Source organism: Oncorhynchus mykiss, chromosome 22 (genome assembly GCF_013265735.2).
Source record: "Oncorhynchus mykiss isolate Arlee chromosome 22, USDA_OmykA_1.1, whole genome shotgun sequence".
Classification (NCBI taxonomy): domain Eukaryota; kingdom Metazoa; phylum Chordata; class Actinopteri; order Salmoniformes; family Salmonidae; genus Oncorhynchus; species Oncorhynchus mykiss.
The window spans coordinates 9024216-9044625 of record NC_048586.1 but is presented as its reverse complement, the minus strand read 5'-3'; the positions used below and the strand labels follow the sequence as shown (position 1 = coordinate 9044625).

Below are 20410 nucleotides of genomic sequence, written 5' to 3'. Positions count from 1 at the left end.
AGGCTGGCAGACATTTTCAACCTCCCCTTGTCCCAGTCTGTAATCCCCACATTTTGAGCTGATTACCATCATTCCTGTCCCCAAAAACTCTTAAGGCATCCTGCACTGTTGAAAGGCTGGTCATGGCACACAACTCCATCATCCAAGACACCCTGGACCCACTCCAATGTGCATACCACCCCAACAGATCTACAGATGACGCAATCTTAATTCTTAACTCTGCCCTCTCCCACCTAGACTGTGAGGATGCTAATCGACTACAGCTCAGCATTAAACACCATAGGATCCTGAACATCTTGACTGGCCAACCCCAGGTGGTAATAGTAGACAACACCTCCTGCCACACTGACCCTCAACAAGGAGGCCCCCCAGGGGTGTGCGCTTAGCCCCCTCCTGTACTCCCTGTTCACCCACAACTGTGTGGCCATGCACGACTCCAACTCAAAAGTTTTCTGATGTCACGATGATCACCAATGGCGATGAGACAGCCTACAGAGGTCGTCAAGCACCAGTATGGTGCCAGGACAACCTCTCCCTCAACGTCAGCAAGACCAATGAGTTGATTGCGGACTTCAGGAAACAGGAGCGGGTGCACACCCCCATCAACATCGGGGCTGCAGTGGAGTGTCGAGCTTCAAGTTCCTTGGTGTCCACATCACTGATGACTGGTCCTCTCACTCCAGCACAGTCATGAAGAAGGCACAGCAGTGCCTCTTCTCCCTCAGGAGGCTGAAACGATTTAGATCCTTAGGAACTTTCACAGCTGCTCTATTGAGAGCATCCTGACTGGTTGTATCCCCATCTGGTATGGCACCTGCAACGCCCCTCGACCAGAAGGCCCTACAGAGGGTCGTGCGGACGGCCCAGCGTATAACTGAGGGTGAGCGCCCAACCATCCAGGACGTACATGCCAGGTAGTCTTAGAGAGTCCCGGAAAATGTCCAAAGTCTCCAGCCACCTGAGACATGGACTGTTCTCCATGTAGGTAGTCTTAGAGAGGCAAGGAAAATGTCCAAAGTCTCCAGCCACCTGAGACATGGACTGTTCTCCATGCTCTCAGACGGTACCAGTGCATCAAGGCTTAGACCAACAGACTCAACAGCTTCCATCCCCTGGCCATCCCCCTCACGCCTATACTGATTATTGATTAGATGTATTACTACCACTACACTGCTTTTCATTGATTGCCATTAGTGCTATCCTATTCATGATATCCTGCTTCTGATTCCTATTACTCCTGTTCACCTGTATATATTAATATCCATCTGTTATCCTGCTACCGGCACTTCTATTTTCATGAATATAGTGTACAAAACATTAAGAACACCTCTTTCCATGACAGACTGACCAGGTGAAAGCTATGATCCCTTATTGATGTTACCTGTTAAATCCACTTCAAATCAGTGTAGATGAAGGGGAGGAGACAGGTTAAATAAGTATTAAGCCTTGAGACATGGATTGTGTATCTGTGCCATTCAGAGGGTGAATTGGCAAGAGAAAATATTTAAGTGCCTTTGAATGGGGTATGGTAGTAGGTGCCAGGCGCACCGGTTTGAGTGTCAATAACTGCAACACTGCTGGGGTTTTCCACGCTTAACAGTTTCCCGTGTATCAATAATGATCCACCACCCAAAGGACATCCAACCAAATTGACACAACTGTGGGAAGCATTGGAGTCAACATGGGCCAGCATCCCTATGGAACACTTTCGACACCTTGTAGGCCATGCCAACGAATTAAAGCTGTCCTGAGGGCAAGCGGGGTGCAACTCAATATTAGGAAGGTGTTCCTAATGTTTTGTACACTGTATATTACCATAAGTATTTCTATATTCCTGCTACCAGTCACTTTTCAGCCTTGTTTGCACGATTATTAATCCTGCTACCAGTCACTTTCTCTATTCCAGTATATAGAGTCCTCTCTTTTAAAACTAATTATACATTATGGAGTAAACGGGCCATACTGTGTTCGTGCTTCAGCCAACAGCTACACAAGCCATCTGTCCTGTAACCTGGGCGACATTCAGGATCCCTAAACTGTTGTGTGGATCCTTCAACAACGCCGAGAGGAGAGTTCAGTTGTCCTGTGTAATAACTGTTACAGGACAGAAAGACATACTTATACCTTTGAGACAGGCATACGTAGACATTTTTCAACAACAAAATGGTTTATTTAAAGCATAATTCTTATGTTTACATGCACAACTGCAAATACGGTATATAAACATGAGTTCTCAGCCTTGCACTACAAATAAGAAATGTCACATCGTAACACTGATCAAAGCTCATTTGCTCCTGACAAAAATAATATTGCACTTTAAACATCCTCACGCACCAGTCATCTAAATAATATTCCCCTCTTTATATATATATATTGCCTGGCTTTGCGCTTGCATTCACACAGTTATTTTTCTCGATGCAGTTCTCATACAGACACACCAGTAAGAAAGTCATCTTAAAAAAAGAAGAGGGCTACAAACGTAACTAATGCTCAGAAAAGGAAATATTCTACATAATACTTGTACAAATCTCAAGATCTTCAAGTGCTTTTTAGAGCAAAAGAAAAGTGTTTTTGATTTATTTTTCAAATAAAATGGCATCTGAGCAGCTACTGCTCATCCTCGTTCTCCTGTCCAGAACCTTCTGAGCGGTCGCCCTCCAAGCGATCTGAGGAAAGGAATGAAAAACAAAGTGTGTAATAAACCCCTGGGTTATGTTCATTAAGGCACATGGAAAACAAAAATGTCCAGGTAATTCTACCCTACTTCAGACCGTTTTCTTCCATTTTGTGTCTAATGAACGCAGCCTAAATCCCATTTCCTACTGTACCTAGCTTGTGGGGTCTGTAGTGGAAGCGTCATAACTGGGTGCTGGTAATTGAGTGAATGAACCAGTTAATCTCCCGGTGGTAAGCGGTTTACTCAGCCCAGGCTCAAGGGTCCCAAAGTACATCGATAAGAACATAAATACTTCCACATGCACTTTCTATTGGTTCATTGGCCAACTGCTTTTCAAAGCACCATTTTAACCAATTCGCAAAAGCCACAAAATATAGTTAATATCACTAAACTACGAGCAAAATATAACTGAGTGAATGAGCATGTGTACCCGTTCTTATGTGATTAAGGGAGGCCAGCATTCGCAGCATGAAGGATGCTGGGACTGTGATGGTGTTCCTGGTTTCCTCTAGCATCAACTCGTTACGCGTGATCACCTACAGAGAGAATAAGTGTGAGAGAAAGAGAGAGGGTGAAAGAAAGTGAAATATACCAGTGAACCTTGTAGTTGATCTCTGAATTCATCATCTCGGTTGTCAGAAGCATCAAAGAGAATGTGGTTTCTATCACTGACGAGTTGGGAGTGGGACGGGTGAGCGGGAGAAGGGGTGACGAAGGAGAAAGAAGAGGGCATGGGGGGGAGGAGGAGGGAGGATAGAGAGAAGAGAACAGAGAAGGATAGGTAAGCCTCCTGGGGCAAGGAGTCCCCAGTCAGCTGTTGTGACAGCTCATGGAGAAGAGGGGAAGTCCCACACAGTAGGGAATCCACACCCTCTACTGGATGACAGAAGTGCACCCCAGTCTACTTGCTCGTCTGCCATTAAGATTGAATAAATAATTTACCAAACATACCTCGTCAGCTAGGACTCTGTTAAACGATGGAGACACCTCCAGAGGTGACCAGACCTTGATGTCGTAGTCGATCCCTGACGAGGCAAGAACTGGAACAGACAGGAGACGCAAATGATTGGCAATAGGGTATGATACAGTTAAAGGGGGATACCTAGTCAGTTGTACAACTGAAATGTGTCTTCCGCATTTACCCCAACCCCTCAATCAGGTAGGGTGTTATTGGCTCTCTACACAAGGCTGAATATGTAGCTAAAAAAACTCACTGGGATCGTAGGGGTGTGGGTATAGTGGTGAGACAAGGGTAGGTGTGTGTGTTACTGGGGTCGCAGGGGTGTGGTTGAGGTGTATCTGTAAGACTAGATGTAGGGATAAGACTAGGGTAGGTGTGTGTTACTCACACTGTTATTGCAATGCGTATGCCTAAGAGTGGTTGGATAGGCTGAGATTTAGGACAGGGTGGACACCACCAGAGCTTGCGGACAGGCTGTGTGAAGGAAAGGCTGCCTTAAGACTGGCAAGGGGTAGAGTTGAACAGAGGCAGCTGCTGTAAGTGTGTGTTGCACGCTTTCTCCAAGTTGTAAAAACAAGCAGAGCAGAAACTGGCTACTCTTTAGTTGACTGATGTAACTGGCAAAGTAACTACTGTAACTGGCAAAGTAACTACTGTAACTGGTAAAGTAACTGACTTAACAGAAGAGGAAAAAAAACAACTAGTGTTTATTCCCAGTGCTGAGCTAGTAGTAACAGATGTAACGTTAGCTAATGTTTCACTCCTTCTCGACTGAAGTGAATGAATTAGCTAGCTAGTAGCTAACACAGGCAGTTCAGCTCTAGCCTCTAGCTAGCTCTCAAACTCTAGGTGGCATTCTGCCTTCTCCCTACAGTTTTAAGCAATTTGCATCGCCCACGACTACCTTAAATCAAATTTTATTGGTCACATACACATGGTTAGCAGATGTCAATGCGAGTGTAGCAAAATGCTTGTGTTTCTAGTTCCGACCGTGCAGTAATATTTAACAAGTAATCTAACAATTTCACAACAACTACCTTACCTTATGAAGGAATGAATACGAATATGTACATATAAATATATGGATGAGCGATGGCCGTGCGGCATAGGCAAGATGCCGTAAATGGTATAGAGTACAGTATATACATATGAGATGAGTAACGTAGGGTATGTAAACATTATATAAAGTGGCATTGTTTAAAATGACTAGTGATACATTTATTACATCCAATGTTTTATTATTAAAGTGGCTATTGTTGAGTCAGTATGTAGGCAGCAGCCACTCACTGTTAGTGACGGCTGTTTAACAGTCTGATGGCCTTGAGATAAAAGCTGTTTTTCAGTCTCTCGGTCCCAACTTTGATGCACCTGTACTGACCTCGCCTTCTGGATGATAGCGGGGTGAACAGGCAGTGGCTCGGGTGGTTGTTGTCCTTGATGATCTTTTTGGCCTTCCTGATGATGATCTTGATGATCTTTTTGGCCTTCTAGTTTGCCCCCGGTGATGCGTTGTGCAGACCTCACCACCCTCTGGAGAGCCTTACGGTTGTGGGTGGAGCAGTTGCTGTACCAGGCGGTGATACAGCACGACAGGATGCTCTCGATTGTGCATCTGTAAAAGTTTGAGTGTTTTCGGTGACAAGCCACATTTTTTCAGCCTCCTGAGGTTGAAGTGGCACTGTTGCGTCTTCTTCATCACGCTGTCTGTGTGGGTGGACCATTTCAGATTGTCCATGATGTGTACGCCGAGGATAGGGGGGTGCTCCCTCTGCTGTTTCCTGAAGTACACGATCATCTCCTTTGTTTTGTTGACGTTGAGTGTGAGGTTATTTTCCTGACACCACACTCCGAGGGCCCTCACCTCCTCCCTGTAGGCCGCCTCATCGTTGTTGGTAATCAAGCCTACCACTGTAGTGTCGTCTGCAAACTTGATGATTGAGTTGGAGACGTGCACGCAGTCATGGGTGAACAGGGAGTACAGGAGAGGGCTGAGAACGCACCATTGTTGAGGATCAGCGGGGTGGAGTTGTTGTTTCCTACCCTCACCACCTGGGGGCAGCCCATCAGAAAGTCCAGGACCCAGTTGCACAGGGCGGAGTCGAGACCCAGGGTCTCGAGCTTAATGACGGGTTTGGAGGGTACTATGATGTTAAATGCTGACCTGTAATCGATGAACAACATTCTTACATAGGTATTTATCTCGTCCAGATGGGTTAGGGCAGTATGCAGTGTGATTACGATTGTGTCGTCTGTGGACCTATTGGGCGGTAAGCAAATTGGAGTGGGTCTAGGGTGTCAGGTAGGGTGGAGGTGATATGGTCCTTGACTAGTCTCTCAAAGCACTTCATGATGATAGTTGTTTAGCTCAGTTACCTTAGCTTTCTTGGGAACAGGAACAATGGTGGCCCTTTTGAAGCATGTGGGAACAGCAGACTGGGATAGGGATTGATTGAACATGTCCGTAAACACACCAGCCAGCTGGTCCTGCGCATGCTCTGAGGACGCGGCTAGGGATGCCGTTTGGGCCTGCAGCCTTGCGAGGGTTAACACGTTTAAATGTTTTACTCACGCTGGCTGCAGTTAAGGAGAGCCTGCAGGTTTTGGTAGCGGGCCGTGTCAGTGGCACTGTATTGTCCTCAAAGTGAGCAAGGAAGTTGTTTAATTTGTCTGTGAGCAAGACGTTGATGTCCGTGACGGGGCTGGCTTTCATTTTGTAATCCGTGATTGACCCTAGACCCTACCACATACGTCTTGTGTTTGAGCCGTTGAATTGCAACTCTACTTTGTCTCTATACTGATGCTTAGCTTGTTTGATTGGCTTGTGGAGGGAATAGCTACACTGTTTGTTTCCGGTCACCTTGCCATGACTAAAAATTGTGGTTCGCGCTTTCAGTTTTGCGCAAATGCTGCCATCAATCCATGTTTCTGGTTAGGGAAGGTTTTAATAGTCACCGTGGGTACAACATCACCGATGCACTTGCTATACAGAAACATACAGTGGTGCAAAAAAGTATTTAGTCAGCCACCAATTGTGCAAGTTCTCCCACTTAAAAAGATGAGAGAGGCCTGTCATTTTCATCATAGGTACACTTAAACTATGACAGACAAAATTAGAAAAAAATAGTATTTGGTCAATAACAAAAGTTTATCTCAATACTTTATATACCATTTGTTGGCAATGACAGAGGTCAAATGTTTTCTGTAAGTCTTCACAAGGTTTTCACACACTGTTGCTGGTATTTTGGCCCATTCCTCCATGCAGATCTCTTCTAGAGCAGTGATGTTTGGGGGCTGTTGCTGGGCAACACGGACTTTCAACTCCCTCCAAAGATGTTCTATGGGGTTGAGATCTGGAGACTGGCTAGGCCACTCCAGGACCTTGAAATGCTTCTTACGAAGCCACTCCTTCGTTGCCCGGGCGGTGTGTTTGGGATCATTGTCATGCTGAAAGACCCAACCACGTTTCATATTCAATGCCCTTGCTGATGGAAGGAGGTTTTCACTCAAAATCTCACGATACATGGCCCCATTCATTCTTTCCTTTACACGGATCAGTCATCCTGGTCCCTTTGCAGAAAAACAGCCCCAAAGCATGATGTTTCCACCCCCATGCTTCACAGTAGGTATGGTGTTGTTTGGATGCAACTCAGCATTCTTTGTCCTCCAAACACGACGAGTTGAGTTTTTACCAAAAAGTTATATTTTGGTTTCATCTGACCATATGACATTCTCCCAATCTTCTTCTGGATCATCCAAATGCTCTCTAGAAAACTTCAGACGGGCCTGGACATGTACTGGCTTAAGCAGGGGGACACGTCTGGCACTGCAGGATTTGAGTCCCTGGCGGCGTAGTGTGTTACTGATGGTAGGCTTTGTTACTTTGGTCCCAGCTCTCTGCAGGTCATTCACTAGGTCCCCCCGTGTGGTTCTGGGATTTTTGCTCACCGTTCTTGTGATCATTTTGACCCCACGGGGTGAGATCTTGCGTGGAGCCCCAGATCGAGGGAGATTATCAGTGGTCTTGTATGTCTTCCATTTCCTAATAATTTCTCCCACAGTTGATTTCTTCAAACCAAGCTGCTTACCTATTGCAGATTCAGTCTTCCCAGCCTGGTGCAGGCCTACAATTTTGTTTCTGGTGTCCTTTGACAGCTCTTTGGTCTTGGCCATAATGTAGTTTGGAGTGTGACTGTTTGAGGTTGTGGACAGGTGTCTTTTATACTGATAACAAGTTTAAACAGGTGCCATTAATACAGGTAATGAGTGGAGGACAGAGGAGCCTCTTAAAGGAGAAGTTACAGGTCTGTGAGAGCCAGAAATCTTGCTTGTTTGTAGGTGACCAAATACTTATTTTCCACTATAATTTGCAAATAAATTCATAAAAAATCCTACAATGTTATTTTCTGGATTTTTTTTCTCATTTTGTCATAGTTGAAGTGTACCTATGATGAAAATTACAGGCCTCCCTCATCTTTTTAAGTGGGAGAACTTGCACAATGGGTGGCTGACTAAATACATTTTTGCCCCACTGTATGTGTCTCTAATATGGTTAGGATTGAATTATTTTAAATATATTGATATAGGTCTACTGATTTTAATCAAAGTGTTGACAACGGAGTAGTCAATGGCTACTTTCTGTGTAAGTCCATGTTTAACACCTGCTTCATTCTTCAATCATACCTGTATTGCAGATAGCTGACAAAATACCTCTTTAAGGAAGCCTGAAGCCTGTGGAAGTCAGCAGACTCTTAAAGGATTATTTAAGTGCCGAGTGCAGTCAAAATTACATTTATCCTGTGTTTTATATCATATTGTACAACAGCTGATAAAACTAACACTGTAAAAGTGTTAACAATTTAATCAGTGTCATTATCTGGTAGTAGCAGTTTGAAAATACATTCTAGCATTGGTATGTACCAGAGGCCACCAAAATAAGAGTTTGTTCGGCATCCATTTCTTAACACGGGCCCTGGAAGCATGGTTGGCAACTTTTACTAATTGGCTAGCTACTCCAACTGGTTGTGGAAATCACTGAGAATGTGTTTGTTTCTTATGATTCTATGCTTGATTTGATGTTTTTATAAAAAAAACATTTGCATGCTTATACATTGTGTATGTTAACTATTATTCCTACTATGTTTTGTTACTTTCCCTGGGCCATTGCTGTAAATAAGAAAGTATTCTCAGTCAACGGAGCTGGTAAAATAAGGAATACAAAATAAATACAACTCACCGGGGTCGTAGGGGTGTGGCTGGAGGCAGTTTACTACGTGATTGTCAGCCTCCAGCAGCATCAGGTGCTCCCCCGTGTGTCTGTCCCAGATGAAGATGTGTCCGCAGTCTGAACCGCTCATCACAAAGTTGTTTCCCCAGAAACACGACTCCTTAATCTACAGAAAACACACAAATCATTGGCGTAGATAAATGAACGTTAAATGCATTCAGAAAGTATTCAGACCCCTTCCCCTTTTTCCACATTTTGTTAAGTTACAGCCTTATTCTAAAATTGATTAAAAAAAAAAAAATTCTATCAGGTTGGATGGGGAGTGTCGCTGCACAGCTATTTTCAGGTTTCTCCAGAGATGTTCGAAAGGGTTCAAGTCCAGGCTCTGGCTGGGCCACTCAAGGACAATCAGAGACTTGGCAAACTCCAAGCAGACTGTCATGTGCATTTTACTGAAGAGTGGCTGCAGAGGTGGTTGTCCTTCTGGGAGTTTCTCCCATCTCCACAGAGGAACTCTGGAGCTCTGTCAGAATGACCATTAGGTTCTTAGTCACCTCCCTGATCGAGGCCCTTCTCTCCCGATTGCTCAGTTTGACCGGGCGGCCAGCTCTAGGAAGAGTCTTGGTGGTTCCAAACTTCTTCCATTCAAGAATGATGGAGGCCACTGTGTTCTTGGGGACCTTCAATGCTGCATAAATGTTTGCACGCCCAATTTTTCAGTTTTTGATTTGTTAAAAAAGTTTGAAATATCCAATAAATGTTATTCCACTTCATGATTGTGTCCCACTTGTTGTTGATTCTTCACAAAAAAATACAGTTTTATATCTTTATGTTTGAAGCCTGAAATGTGGCAAAAGGTCGCAAAGTTCAAGGGGTCTGAATACTCATATATATATATACATACATACATACATACATACATACATACATACAGTACCAGTCATTCAAGGGTTTCCTTATTTTTACAATTTTCTACATTGTTGAATAATACTGAACACATCAAAACTATGAAATAACACATATGGAATAATGTAGTAACCAAAAAAAGTGTTAAACAAATCAAAATATATTTGAGATTTTTCAAAGTAGCCACCCTATGCCTTGAGGACAGCTTTGCACACTCTTGGCATTCTCTCAATCAGCATCATGAGGTAGTCACCTGGAATGCATTTCAATTAACAGGTGTGCCTGATACTCAACTAGTCTAAAGAAGGCCAGTTTTATTGCATCTTTAATCAGAACAACAGTTTTCAGCTGTCTAACATAATTGCAAAAGGGTTTTCTAATGATCAATTAGCCTTTTAAAATTATAAACTTGGATTTAGCTAACACAACATGCCATTGGAACACAGGTGTGATGGTTGCTGATAATGAGCCTCTGTACGCCTATGTAGATATTCCATAAAAAATCTGCCGTTTCCGACTACAATAGTCATTTACAACGTCTACACTGTATTTCTGATCAATTTGATGTTATTTTAATGGACATAAAAAATGTGTTTTTCTTTCAAAAACAAGGACATTTCTAAGTGACAACACACTTTTGAACGGTAGTGTATATCTTTCTTACTCTATTAAACCAGGACGAGAGTTCACTCAGCAACAATTGTCACAGTTCTTCAGAGAGTCCTAATAGAATCTTTCTCTCTATCTGGCCCATGATGAGTTTGTTGCTCTTCGCATGATGTTTTCAGTAGGGGCTCAGGTAGAAGTGAGCTGATCTAGAATCAGCTGTAAAAGAGGGACCAGAAGTAACCGAAGTCGGGAAGTGAAGATTAGCGTACCATAGTCCTGGAGTTGCGGTGTCCCTTGTAGACCATTTTGACTGAAGGTCTCCTGATATTCTGGGTCTCGCTCTCCTCCATCTCTCTCCTCTCCTTCCTCCGACGAAACAACTCCTGGATACGGGCCGCAGCAGAGCGTCTGACACACGCCGACAGACGCAGCGACACAAAGAGAGACACACAAGTTATATACAGTATTGACAGTTAATATCTTTCACTCTATATCTGCAGAGGGGGAAGTGAATACAAAGCATCTATCTATCTATCTATCTATCCACTGTACAAAACATTAAGAACACCTTCCTAGTATTGAGTTGCACTCCCACCACCCTTTTTGCCCCCAGAACAGACTCAATTCGTCAGGGCATGCACTCACAAAATGTTGAAAGGGTTCTACAGTTGTGTCAAGTTGGCTGGATGTCCTTTGGGCGGTGGACCATTCTTGATACACACAGAAAACTGTTGAGGGTGAAAAACACTGCTGCATTGCAGTTCTTGACACAAACTGGTGCGCCTGGCACCTACTACCATACTCCGTTCAAGGGCACTTAAATATTTTGTCTTGCCCATTCACCCTCTGAATGGCACACATACACAATCCATGTCTCAAGGCTAAAAAATCATTCTTTAACTGGTCTCCTACCCTTCACCTACACTGATTGAAGTGGATTTAACAAGTGGCATCAATAAGGAATTGTATCATTCAGCTGGTCAGTTTATGTAATGGAAGGAACAGGTGTTCTTGTTGTTTTGTACAGTGCATTCAGAAAGTATTCAGACCCCTTGACTTTTTCCACATTTTGTTATGTTACAGCCTTATTTTAAAATGTATTAAATATTTTTTTCCCCCTCATCTACACACATATTGACAAAGTAAAAACAGGTTTTTAGAAATATTTGCAAATTAATTAAAAATGTAAAACTAAATACAGATTTGAAATTGAGCTCATGCATCCTGTTTCCATTGATCATCCTTGAGATTTTTCTAGAACTTGATTGGAGTCCACTTGTGGTAAATTCAATTGATTGGACATGATTTGGAAAGACACACACCTGTCTACATAAGGTCCCACAGTTAACAGTGCATATCAGAGCAAAAACCAAGCCATGAGGTCAAAGAAAGTGTAACGTCTGGAGGATGGTGGTGGCAGTAACATGCTGTGGGGATGTTTTTTCAGAGGCAGTGACTGGGAGACTAGTCAGGATCGAAGGAAAGATGAACAGAGAAAAGTAGAGAGAAATCCTTGATAAAAACCTGCTCCAGAGCGCTCAGGACCTCAGACTGGGGCGAAAGTTCACCTTCTAAACAGGACAACGACCCTAAGCACACAGCCAAGACAATACAGGACTGGCTTCAGGACAAGTATCTGAATGTCCTTGAGTGGCCCAGACAGAACCCGGACTTGAACCTGATCAAACATCTCTGGAGAGACCTGAAAATAGCTGAGCAGTGACGCTCCCCATCCAACCTGACAGAGCTTAAGAGGATCTGCAGTGAACAATGGGAGAAACTCTCCAAATACAGGTGTGCCAAGCTTGTAGCTTCCTACCCAAGAAGACTAGAGGCTGTAATCGCTGCCAAAGGTGCTTCAACAAAGTACTGAGTAAAGGGTCTGAATACTTATGTAAATGTGATATTTCCGTTTTATTTTTATACATTTGCAAAACATTTTGCTTCGTCATTATGGGGTATTGTGTGTAGATTGAGGGGGGAAAAAAATAGTTAATCAATTTAGAATAAGGCTGTAACGTAATAAGTGTGGAAAAAGTCAAGGGGTCTGAATAGTTTCCGAATGCACTGTATATACAGTATGTACACATCTTTATCCTATCAATCTTGTTGTGTGCAAACAATGAGTAAGCTAAGTACTACACTTAGTCTAAGCTGGCTATATTACCATAGGCATTATCTACATTTTCTCCAGGGATTGTAGGGCTTCATTCATTCATTCATATGGCTGTTGCATCACTGGTGTTGCTTGTTACCCTGGTGATATCGCTAGGTAACCTGCCAGGGATGATGAAGCTAATAGCTCTCCTCTTAGCAAATTGTGGTGGTGATACTCACATGCATATGCATGCTCACACGATTAGTGTTTCGCAACAGTGCCCACACACAAGGCTTAATAATGCTGGTGAAAACTACAAGCTCCACGCTTTCTAGGTATAGACATACAGTAGTCTCAGGGGGTTGCTTGGACTCATGGTAGCAGTAGTTTTGGAAGTTACACGTTTTCTATGAGCACTGCACTCCTTGCAGGTTAGATGTTTAAGTTGTCAACACACAGATGTTACCTGATCATCCTATCGCCTACCGCTGATCCTCTGAAATTTGATCTATGTGTATAGCAGAATCATCATCGTAATAAACCACACAGAAGAAGAGAAAAGGAGTCCTCACAACATGGAGAAAATATACATCAAAATAGTGTGTGTGTGTGTGTATATGAACTGTCGTGTTGTAGTCGTACCTCTGTCCCTGTCCTCCTCTGTACCTCGCTGAGGGGATAAGAATTGGGTCGTCATCACTGTCGTCTGAATCCTGGTTGCTACGGGAGGGTTGGCTCTGCCCACCCGGTCCCATTGGAACCCCCTGCCCCCCTGGTCCTGTTGGACCCCCATACCCCCCCTCCCCAGCAGGCTGCTCTCTCCTGCAGCCCCCAGAGGTGTCCTCCGCACCCACACCCTGGCTCCTCTCCAGGGGCGAGACAGTCAAACTCTCCCCTACAGAGGAGACTTGTGCTGGGGCCTGGGTGGGCATGTATCCCTGGGTGCTGGAAGAGGCGGCGGAGACACCCCCAGCCTCACACACTGGGTCGGTGTGGGGAGCAGCAACCCTGCTCTGGCTTGAGGGCTCTAAACCAGCCGCAGCTGCTGGTATTGAAGGAGGAGAGAAAAAGCGAGAGAGATGTGGTCATTATGAGGCTCAATAACTGAACAGTTGTCTACGTCAGGGCAATGTCAGAAACTAAGTGGACCTAATGGTTTTTCGTGTGACCCACTGAATAAAACCATCCAATGTTTGAAGTCATGCCCACCAGATCAGTGCTACACATGGTATCCCATAGAGTGCAGTAACAATCATGGCCACTAGGCCGCTCTAGTCCTCACCCTGCGCTGAGGCAGAGCTCTCTGCCGAGGGTCCCTCTCTGGTCTGGACGGCCCCTGCTGCCTCTGACTGTTTGGGCCCTCCACTGCCCCTGGAACTGGAGGCTCTGCTGCTCCTAAAGTGTGTGTGTGTGTGTGTGGGGGGGGGGGGGGGAGTCTTTCTTAAAGAACACCTGAGAAACATGGTCACCAAAATGAGATTGTGGATTTATTTGATGAGAAAAAATGAGAACATCAAGGGTCAGTTTCCCTCGATATTTAGTATGTTCCGTATTTCATTAAGAATTTTTTATATAAAAAATGTAAAATAATAATTGTAATTAATCAAATAAATAAAGTGTAATTTAGTCCTAGTTGGGCAATGGGACGTACCAATGTAATCATAAGTCATATTATATAAATACAGACACACACACACACACAACAAAAATATAAAACGCAACATGTAAAGTGTTGTTCCCATGTTTCATCAGCTGAAATAAAAGATCCCCGAAAATGTCCATACACACAAGAAGCTTATTTCTCTTTTTGTGCACAAATTTGTTTACATTCCTGTTAATGAGCATTTATCCCTTGCCAGGATAATCCATCCACCTGACAGGTGTGGCATATCAAGAAGCTGATTAAACAGTATGATCATTACACAGGTGCACCTTGTGCTGGGGACAACAAAAGGCAACTAAAATGTGCAATTTTGTCACACAACACAATGTCACAGATGTCTCATGTTTTAAGGGGGCGAGTAATTGGCATGCTGACTGCAGGACTGTCCAACAGAGCTGTTACCAGAGAATTGTTAATTGTTCATTTTAATTTCTCTACCATAAGCCGCATCCGTCATTTTAGAGAATTTGGAAGTACTTCCAACCGGCTTCACAATGGCAGACCATGTGCAACCACACCATAACTACATATAGTTATGTAGGAGAGATATTAATTTTTTTAAATAAAAAATATATAAAAATTATATATATATATATATATTTGCATATACTCCAGAATGTTATGAAGAGTGATCAGATGAATCCCTCTTTGCCATGCAAATGAACTGAATCCCCCCCAAAAAACATTTCCACTGCATTTCAGCCCTGCCAGCTGACATGTCAGTGATTCTCTCGTTAACACAGGTGTAAGTATTGACGAGGACAAGGCTGGAGATCACTCTGTCATGCTGATTGAGTTCGAATAACAGACTGGAAGCTTCAAAAGGAGGGTGGTGCTTGGGATAATTGTTCTTCCTCTGTCAACCATGGTTATCTGCAAGGAAACGTGCCGTCATCATTGCTTTGCACAAAAAGGGCTTCACAGGCAAGGATATAGCTGCCAGTAAGATTGCACCTAAATCAACCATTTATCAGATCATCAAGAACTTCAAGAAGAGTGGTTCAGTTGTTGTGAAGAAGGCTTCAGGACGCCCAAGAAAGTCCAGCAAGCGCCAGGACCGTCTCCTAAAGTTGATTCAGCTGCGGGATCGGGGCACCACCAGTACAGAGCTTGCTCAGGAATGGAAGCAGGCAGGTGTGAGTGCATCTGCACGCACAGGGAGGCGAAGACTTTTGGAGGATGGCCTGGTGTCAAGAAGGGCAGCAAAGAAGCCACTTCTCTCCAGGAAACACAATTGGTGGCTGACTAAATACTTTTTTGCCCCACTGTAGATTGGTGGAGATCAACATGTGATATCATTGTACGCAGATGACATTTAACTTTATTCCTCTGAACATTCTCTGTCATTTCTTTCACTACCATTGGACACATATGGTTCTGTATACAGATTCAAAGGGAATTGGGGGAAAACTAAAATAATGCCCATTTCTAATCATGACTTCTCAAGCTTAGAAAGTACATTTAAGGGGAAATGGACAAAGAAACATGAAATACCTGTGTGTACTGATACCAAGCAATCTGGAGGAGGCATACAAAATCAATTGTTTTAACAGATTGGATTCCATGTTCAGATCTCTCCCTATATATTATTATTATTATTTTTTTAATTGTACATTTATTTAACGAGGCAAGTCAGTTAATAATAAATTCTTATTTACAATGACGGCCTACCCCGGCCAAACCTGGACGACGGTGAGCCAATTGTGCTTCTCCCTATTGGACTCCCAATCACAGCCGGATGTGAAACAGCCTGGATTCGAACCAGGGAATGTAGTGACGCCTCTTGCACTGAGATGCAGTGCCTTAGACCGCTGCGCCACTCGGGTTAGGGTCAACATAATCAAAAGGAATATATTACCAAGCTTGACATATTTATTCCAGGCCCTGACAGTTTCTATTCCATCCAACTTTTTAAATAAAATAAAATGGGCTGCTCTCCAACTATATTTGTCATTGTTGATCAGTCTCATGTCGCTGTGGAGGAATTTTGGCCCTCTCTTCCATGCAGAACTGCTGTAAGTCATCGACATTTGTGGGTTTTCAAGTATGAACTGCTTGTTTCAAGTCTTGTCACAACATCTCAATTGGGATTAGAGCTGGACTTTGACTAGCGCAGACCTAGAGTGGGCCAAATTTCTTCCACAGCGATATGAGAGACGTATCAACAACTACAGGAAGCGTTTGGTTGGAGTCATTGCAGGTAAAGGTGGCACAATATGTTATTGAGTGTAAGGGGGCAATTACTTTTTCACTTGGGCATTGGTGTTGCATAAATTTGTTTATAAAATACATTGAACTACATTGAAATACATTGAACTCAGGTTTGTAGGCCTCCTTGCTCGCACACGCTTTTTCAGTTCTGCCCACAAATTTCCTATAGGATTGAGGTCAGAGCTTTGTGATGGCCACTCCAATACCTTGACTTTGTTGTCCTTTAGCCATTTTGACACAACTTCGGAAGTATGCTTGGTGTCATTGTCCATTTGGAAGACCCATTTGCGGCCAAGATTTAACTTAACTGATGTCTTGAGATGCTGCTTCAATATATCCACATCATTTTCCTACCTCATGATGCAATCTATTTTGTGAAGTGCACCAGTCCCTCCTGCAGCAAAGCACCAACACAACATGATGCTGCCACCCCCGTGCCTCACGGTTGGGATGGTGATCTTCGGCTTGCAAGCCTCCCCCTTTTTCCTCCAAACATACGATGGTCATTATGGCCAAACCTTTCTATTTTTGATTTATCAGAGCAGAGGACATTTCTCCAAAAAGTACGATCTTTGTCCCCATGTGCAGTTGCAAACCGTAGTCTGGCTTTTTTATGGCGGTTTTGGAGCAATGGCTTCTTCCTTGCTGAGCGGCCTTTCAGGTTATGTAGATATAGGACTTGTTTTACTGTGGATATAGATACTTTTGTGCCTGTTTCCTCCAGCATCCTCACAAGGTCCCTTGCTGTTGTTCTGGGATTGATTGCCCTTTTTGCAATCTCTAGGAGACAGAACCCATCTCCTTCCTGAGCGGTATGACGGCTGCGTGGTCCCATGGTGTTTATACTTGCGTACTATTGTTTGTACAGATGAACGTGGTACCTTCAGGTGTTTGGAAATTGCTTCTAAGGATGAACCAGACTTGTGGAGGTCTACAATTGTTTTACTGAGGTCTTGGCTGATTTATTTTGATGTTCCCATGATGTCAAGCAAAGAGGCACTGAGTTTGTTGGTAATCCTTGAAATATATCCACAGGTACACCTCCAATTGACTCTAATTATGTAAATTAGCCTACCAGAAGCTTCTAAAGCCATGACATAATTTTCTGGAATTTTCCAAGCTGTTTAAAGGCACAACTTAGTGTATGTAAACTTCTGACCCACTGGAATACAGTGATACAGTGAATTATGAGTGAAATAATCTGTCTGTAAATATTTGTTGGAAAAATGACTTGTGTCAGGCACAAAGTAGATGTCCTAACCGAGTTTCCAAAACTCTAGTTTGTTAACAAGAAACTTGTGGAGTGGTTGAAAAACTAGTTTTAATAACTCCAACCTAAATGTATGTAAACTTCCGACTTCAACTGTACTGGATCACTAGTTAATACTTTAATAATGACACTTTAATAATGTTTACATATCTTGCATTACTCATCTCATATGTATATACTGTATTTCATATCATCTATTTATTCTTGTCTATGCCGCTCGGTCATCGCTCATCCATATATCTACAGTGTATGTATATATTCTTATTCCATTCCTGTTAAGATATTAATTGATTGATATTGCTGTACTGTCAGAATTAGAAGCACAAGCATTTCGCTACACTCGCAATAACATCTGCTAGATCGGTGTGTTAGAACTTGACCGGCCTGCACAGAGCCCTGACCTCAACCCCATCAAACACCTTTGGGATGAATTGTACACCAAACTGTGAGCCAGACCTAATCGTCCAACATCAGTGCCCAACCTCACTAATGCTCTTGTAGCTGAATGGAAGCAAGTCCCCACAGCAATGTTCCAACATCTAGTGGAAAGCCTTCCCAGAAGAGTGGAGGCTGTTATAGCAGCAAAGGGGGGACCAACTCCATATTAACGCCCATGATTTTGGAATGACATGTTTGATGAGCATGTGTCCACATACATTTGGCCATGTAGTGTATGTTGTTCACTTTAAAGAATGTTTGGTATAGTGGCCATTTTGTTTGTTTGTTTTTGTGTTTGTTTTTAAGGTCTTATAAAATGATAATAATAAAACAAAGTCACAAGTTTTCATTCCAGCAGTAGGCTTAACCTGGGTCTGTGAAATCAGCTCAAATCAGCTCATCCTTTTAAGCTGTGGAGTCAGAAAGTCGCTTGCTCACCACTCATCAGTGAAGTCCAGTTTGATGGTGCTGGTAGTGGTTCCCTCAGTGCTGTAGTGTAAACTCAGGACTGGTTCTGCTGTGCTGGCTCGACTACCTCCTGGTCCAGTACTGCTACTGGGTGCCCCGGGCGAGGTTCCAGCTACACTGGCAGATACAGACTGGGTTTTCACCTTGATTGAACTCGCTCCAGCACTTCGCTCCACACTCACAGCTTCTGATGCTCCTGAGAGACAGAGACAGAGAGAGCAAGAAAGGGAAGTAGAAAAAGATAGATTATTTAATAAAGTGGAATATATTAGCTTTATATTTGACAATAGTTTAGTCTTTGAGTGGCTCCTGCTTACCAAAGTAAAAATCCCTACTAGCCTCCATACATTTTCAACCCAGTTATTCATCGTAAGGCATTGGGTACAGTTGAGACTTTGTGATAAAACAATGAACTAGTGTGTAGACTAAAAATATTTTAGCAAATATATTCCATTTCAGTGTTAGCTCTTTGCAGAATGTAGTCTGTAGTTGTGTTGGTTAAAAACATGTCAACTAGATTATATTTGATGTTTTTTACTATATAGGACAATATAATATGATGATGCACATGCAGCATTGTTATTTGAGGTAGATCAATGGCAAATTTGCTGGTGTTAAAATCTTGGTGTTGAGGTAAAAAAAAAAAGAAAGTGTTGCGAGTGTTATATCGCAGTGTTGTTCAAGTGGGGTTAACCTATGGGATTGAAATTGACGCCACATGCGGTGAATAAATGAAGTGTTATTTGAATCCCAGTGGAATCGTTACTCTACCGCGTCAACTCTGAATGAAAAAGACGTGGTGAGGGCCCCTATGATCATATCTCCCAGGATGCTTTGTTGCAGGTTGCTTTTTAGAATAGTTTGTTTAATATCTATGTTTCTGCATGCACATTGATTCATTGATCTTATAATACACAAAGATAAATAACCCATTTTACTTCACTAATTCAATCCGTAAGTGGTTGGACTAATTTCACCCATTATTGAGATGGTTGTTCCAGTTTAGATGGTTTAAGTAGTCTAATTTATCCATCTTCCCCACCTTGACAGACATTCTAACTGCAGATTGCGGGTGATTAAAAGTTCCATCTGTTTAATATCCTAGATCTGAGTGGATTCCAATAGGAATTATACAACACAAGCCAGCATAATGTGACTTGCCAATGTTGCCTGCAAACCAAAAGTTTCAGACCACTGTGTTAGGGTAAAACAAGGCTGTCAAAGTATTGCCTTATGATGAAAGTAATGTACTGTCATTAAGAATTGTATTTTTATGATATAATATTCACTTAGGCATTTACTTGCTGAAGACTACAAGACAATGCCATCGAATGCAACAATCATGTCTCTGTCAATAGCAAACACAGACATGGGTGGTACTGGTAACTTAAACATTTCCTCAAAAGGCACCCTGTGAAATAAATATGTGAATAAGGTTTTACACCCCACAGTCTCATATCACAAAAACACAATAGTTACGGTAACACCACAGGTGTTAATGCCCTAACACTAAGGAAGTTTAACAGCATCTGCCCTAATAAAGTGTTCAATTAAGTCCAAATTCATAACACCCATAATGTTAGGAGACCCAACACTCTTGGGGTGTTAGTTTATCAACACTTTGAAAAGTGTTAGTTTAACACTATTTCGGCGGGTCATATACAGTGCATTCGGAACATATTCAGACCCCTAGACTTTTTCCACATTTTCTTACGCTACAGCCTTATTCTAAAATTGATTACATTTGTTTTCTTCCTCATCAATCTACACACAATACCCCATAATGACAAACCAAAAACAGGTTTTTAGAAATGTTAGCACATTTATTAAAGACTTTAAAACTGAAATATCACATTTACATAAGTATTCTGACCCTTTACACAGT

General features: G+C 42.7%; 1 protein-coding gene across 8 annotated transcripts in view; it reads right to left on the bottom strand.

The window, feature by feature from the left end:
- Positions 1–2148: 2148 nt before the first annotated feature.
- LOC110501341 (DDB1- and CUL4-associated factor 6) overlaps positions 2149–20410 on the bottom strand; it is a 74276-nt gene continuing 56014 nt past the window's right edge. For 5 of the 8 annotated variants that reach the window (XM_021578837.2, XM_021578841.2, XM_021578842.2 and 2 more), the window contains 9 exons: positions 18496–18721; positions 13758–13870; positions 13118–13520; positions 12942–12983; positions 10647–10785; positions 8872–9028; positions 3629–3717; positions 3108–3213; positions 2149–2666 (listed from right to left, as the gene is read on the bottom strand). In XM_021578837.2, the coding sequence (XP_021434512.2) occupies positions 2608–2666; positions 3108–3213; positions 3629–3717; positions 8872–9028; positions 10647–10785; positions 12942–12983; positions 13118–13520; positions 13758–13870; positions 18496–18721 (1334 nt within the window). In that variant the 3' untranslated portion in view covers positions 2149–2607. The remainder of the gene's footprint in view (positions 2667–3107; positions 3214–3628; positions 3718–8871; positions 9029–10646; positions 10786–12941; positions 12984–13117; positions 13521–13757; positions 13871–18495; positions 18722–20410) is intronic. The other 3 variants (XM_021578839.2, XM_021578838.2, XM_021578840.2) reach the window with 3 other exon arrangements.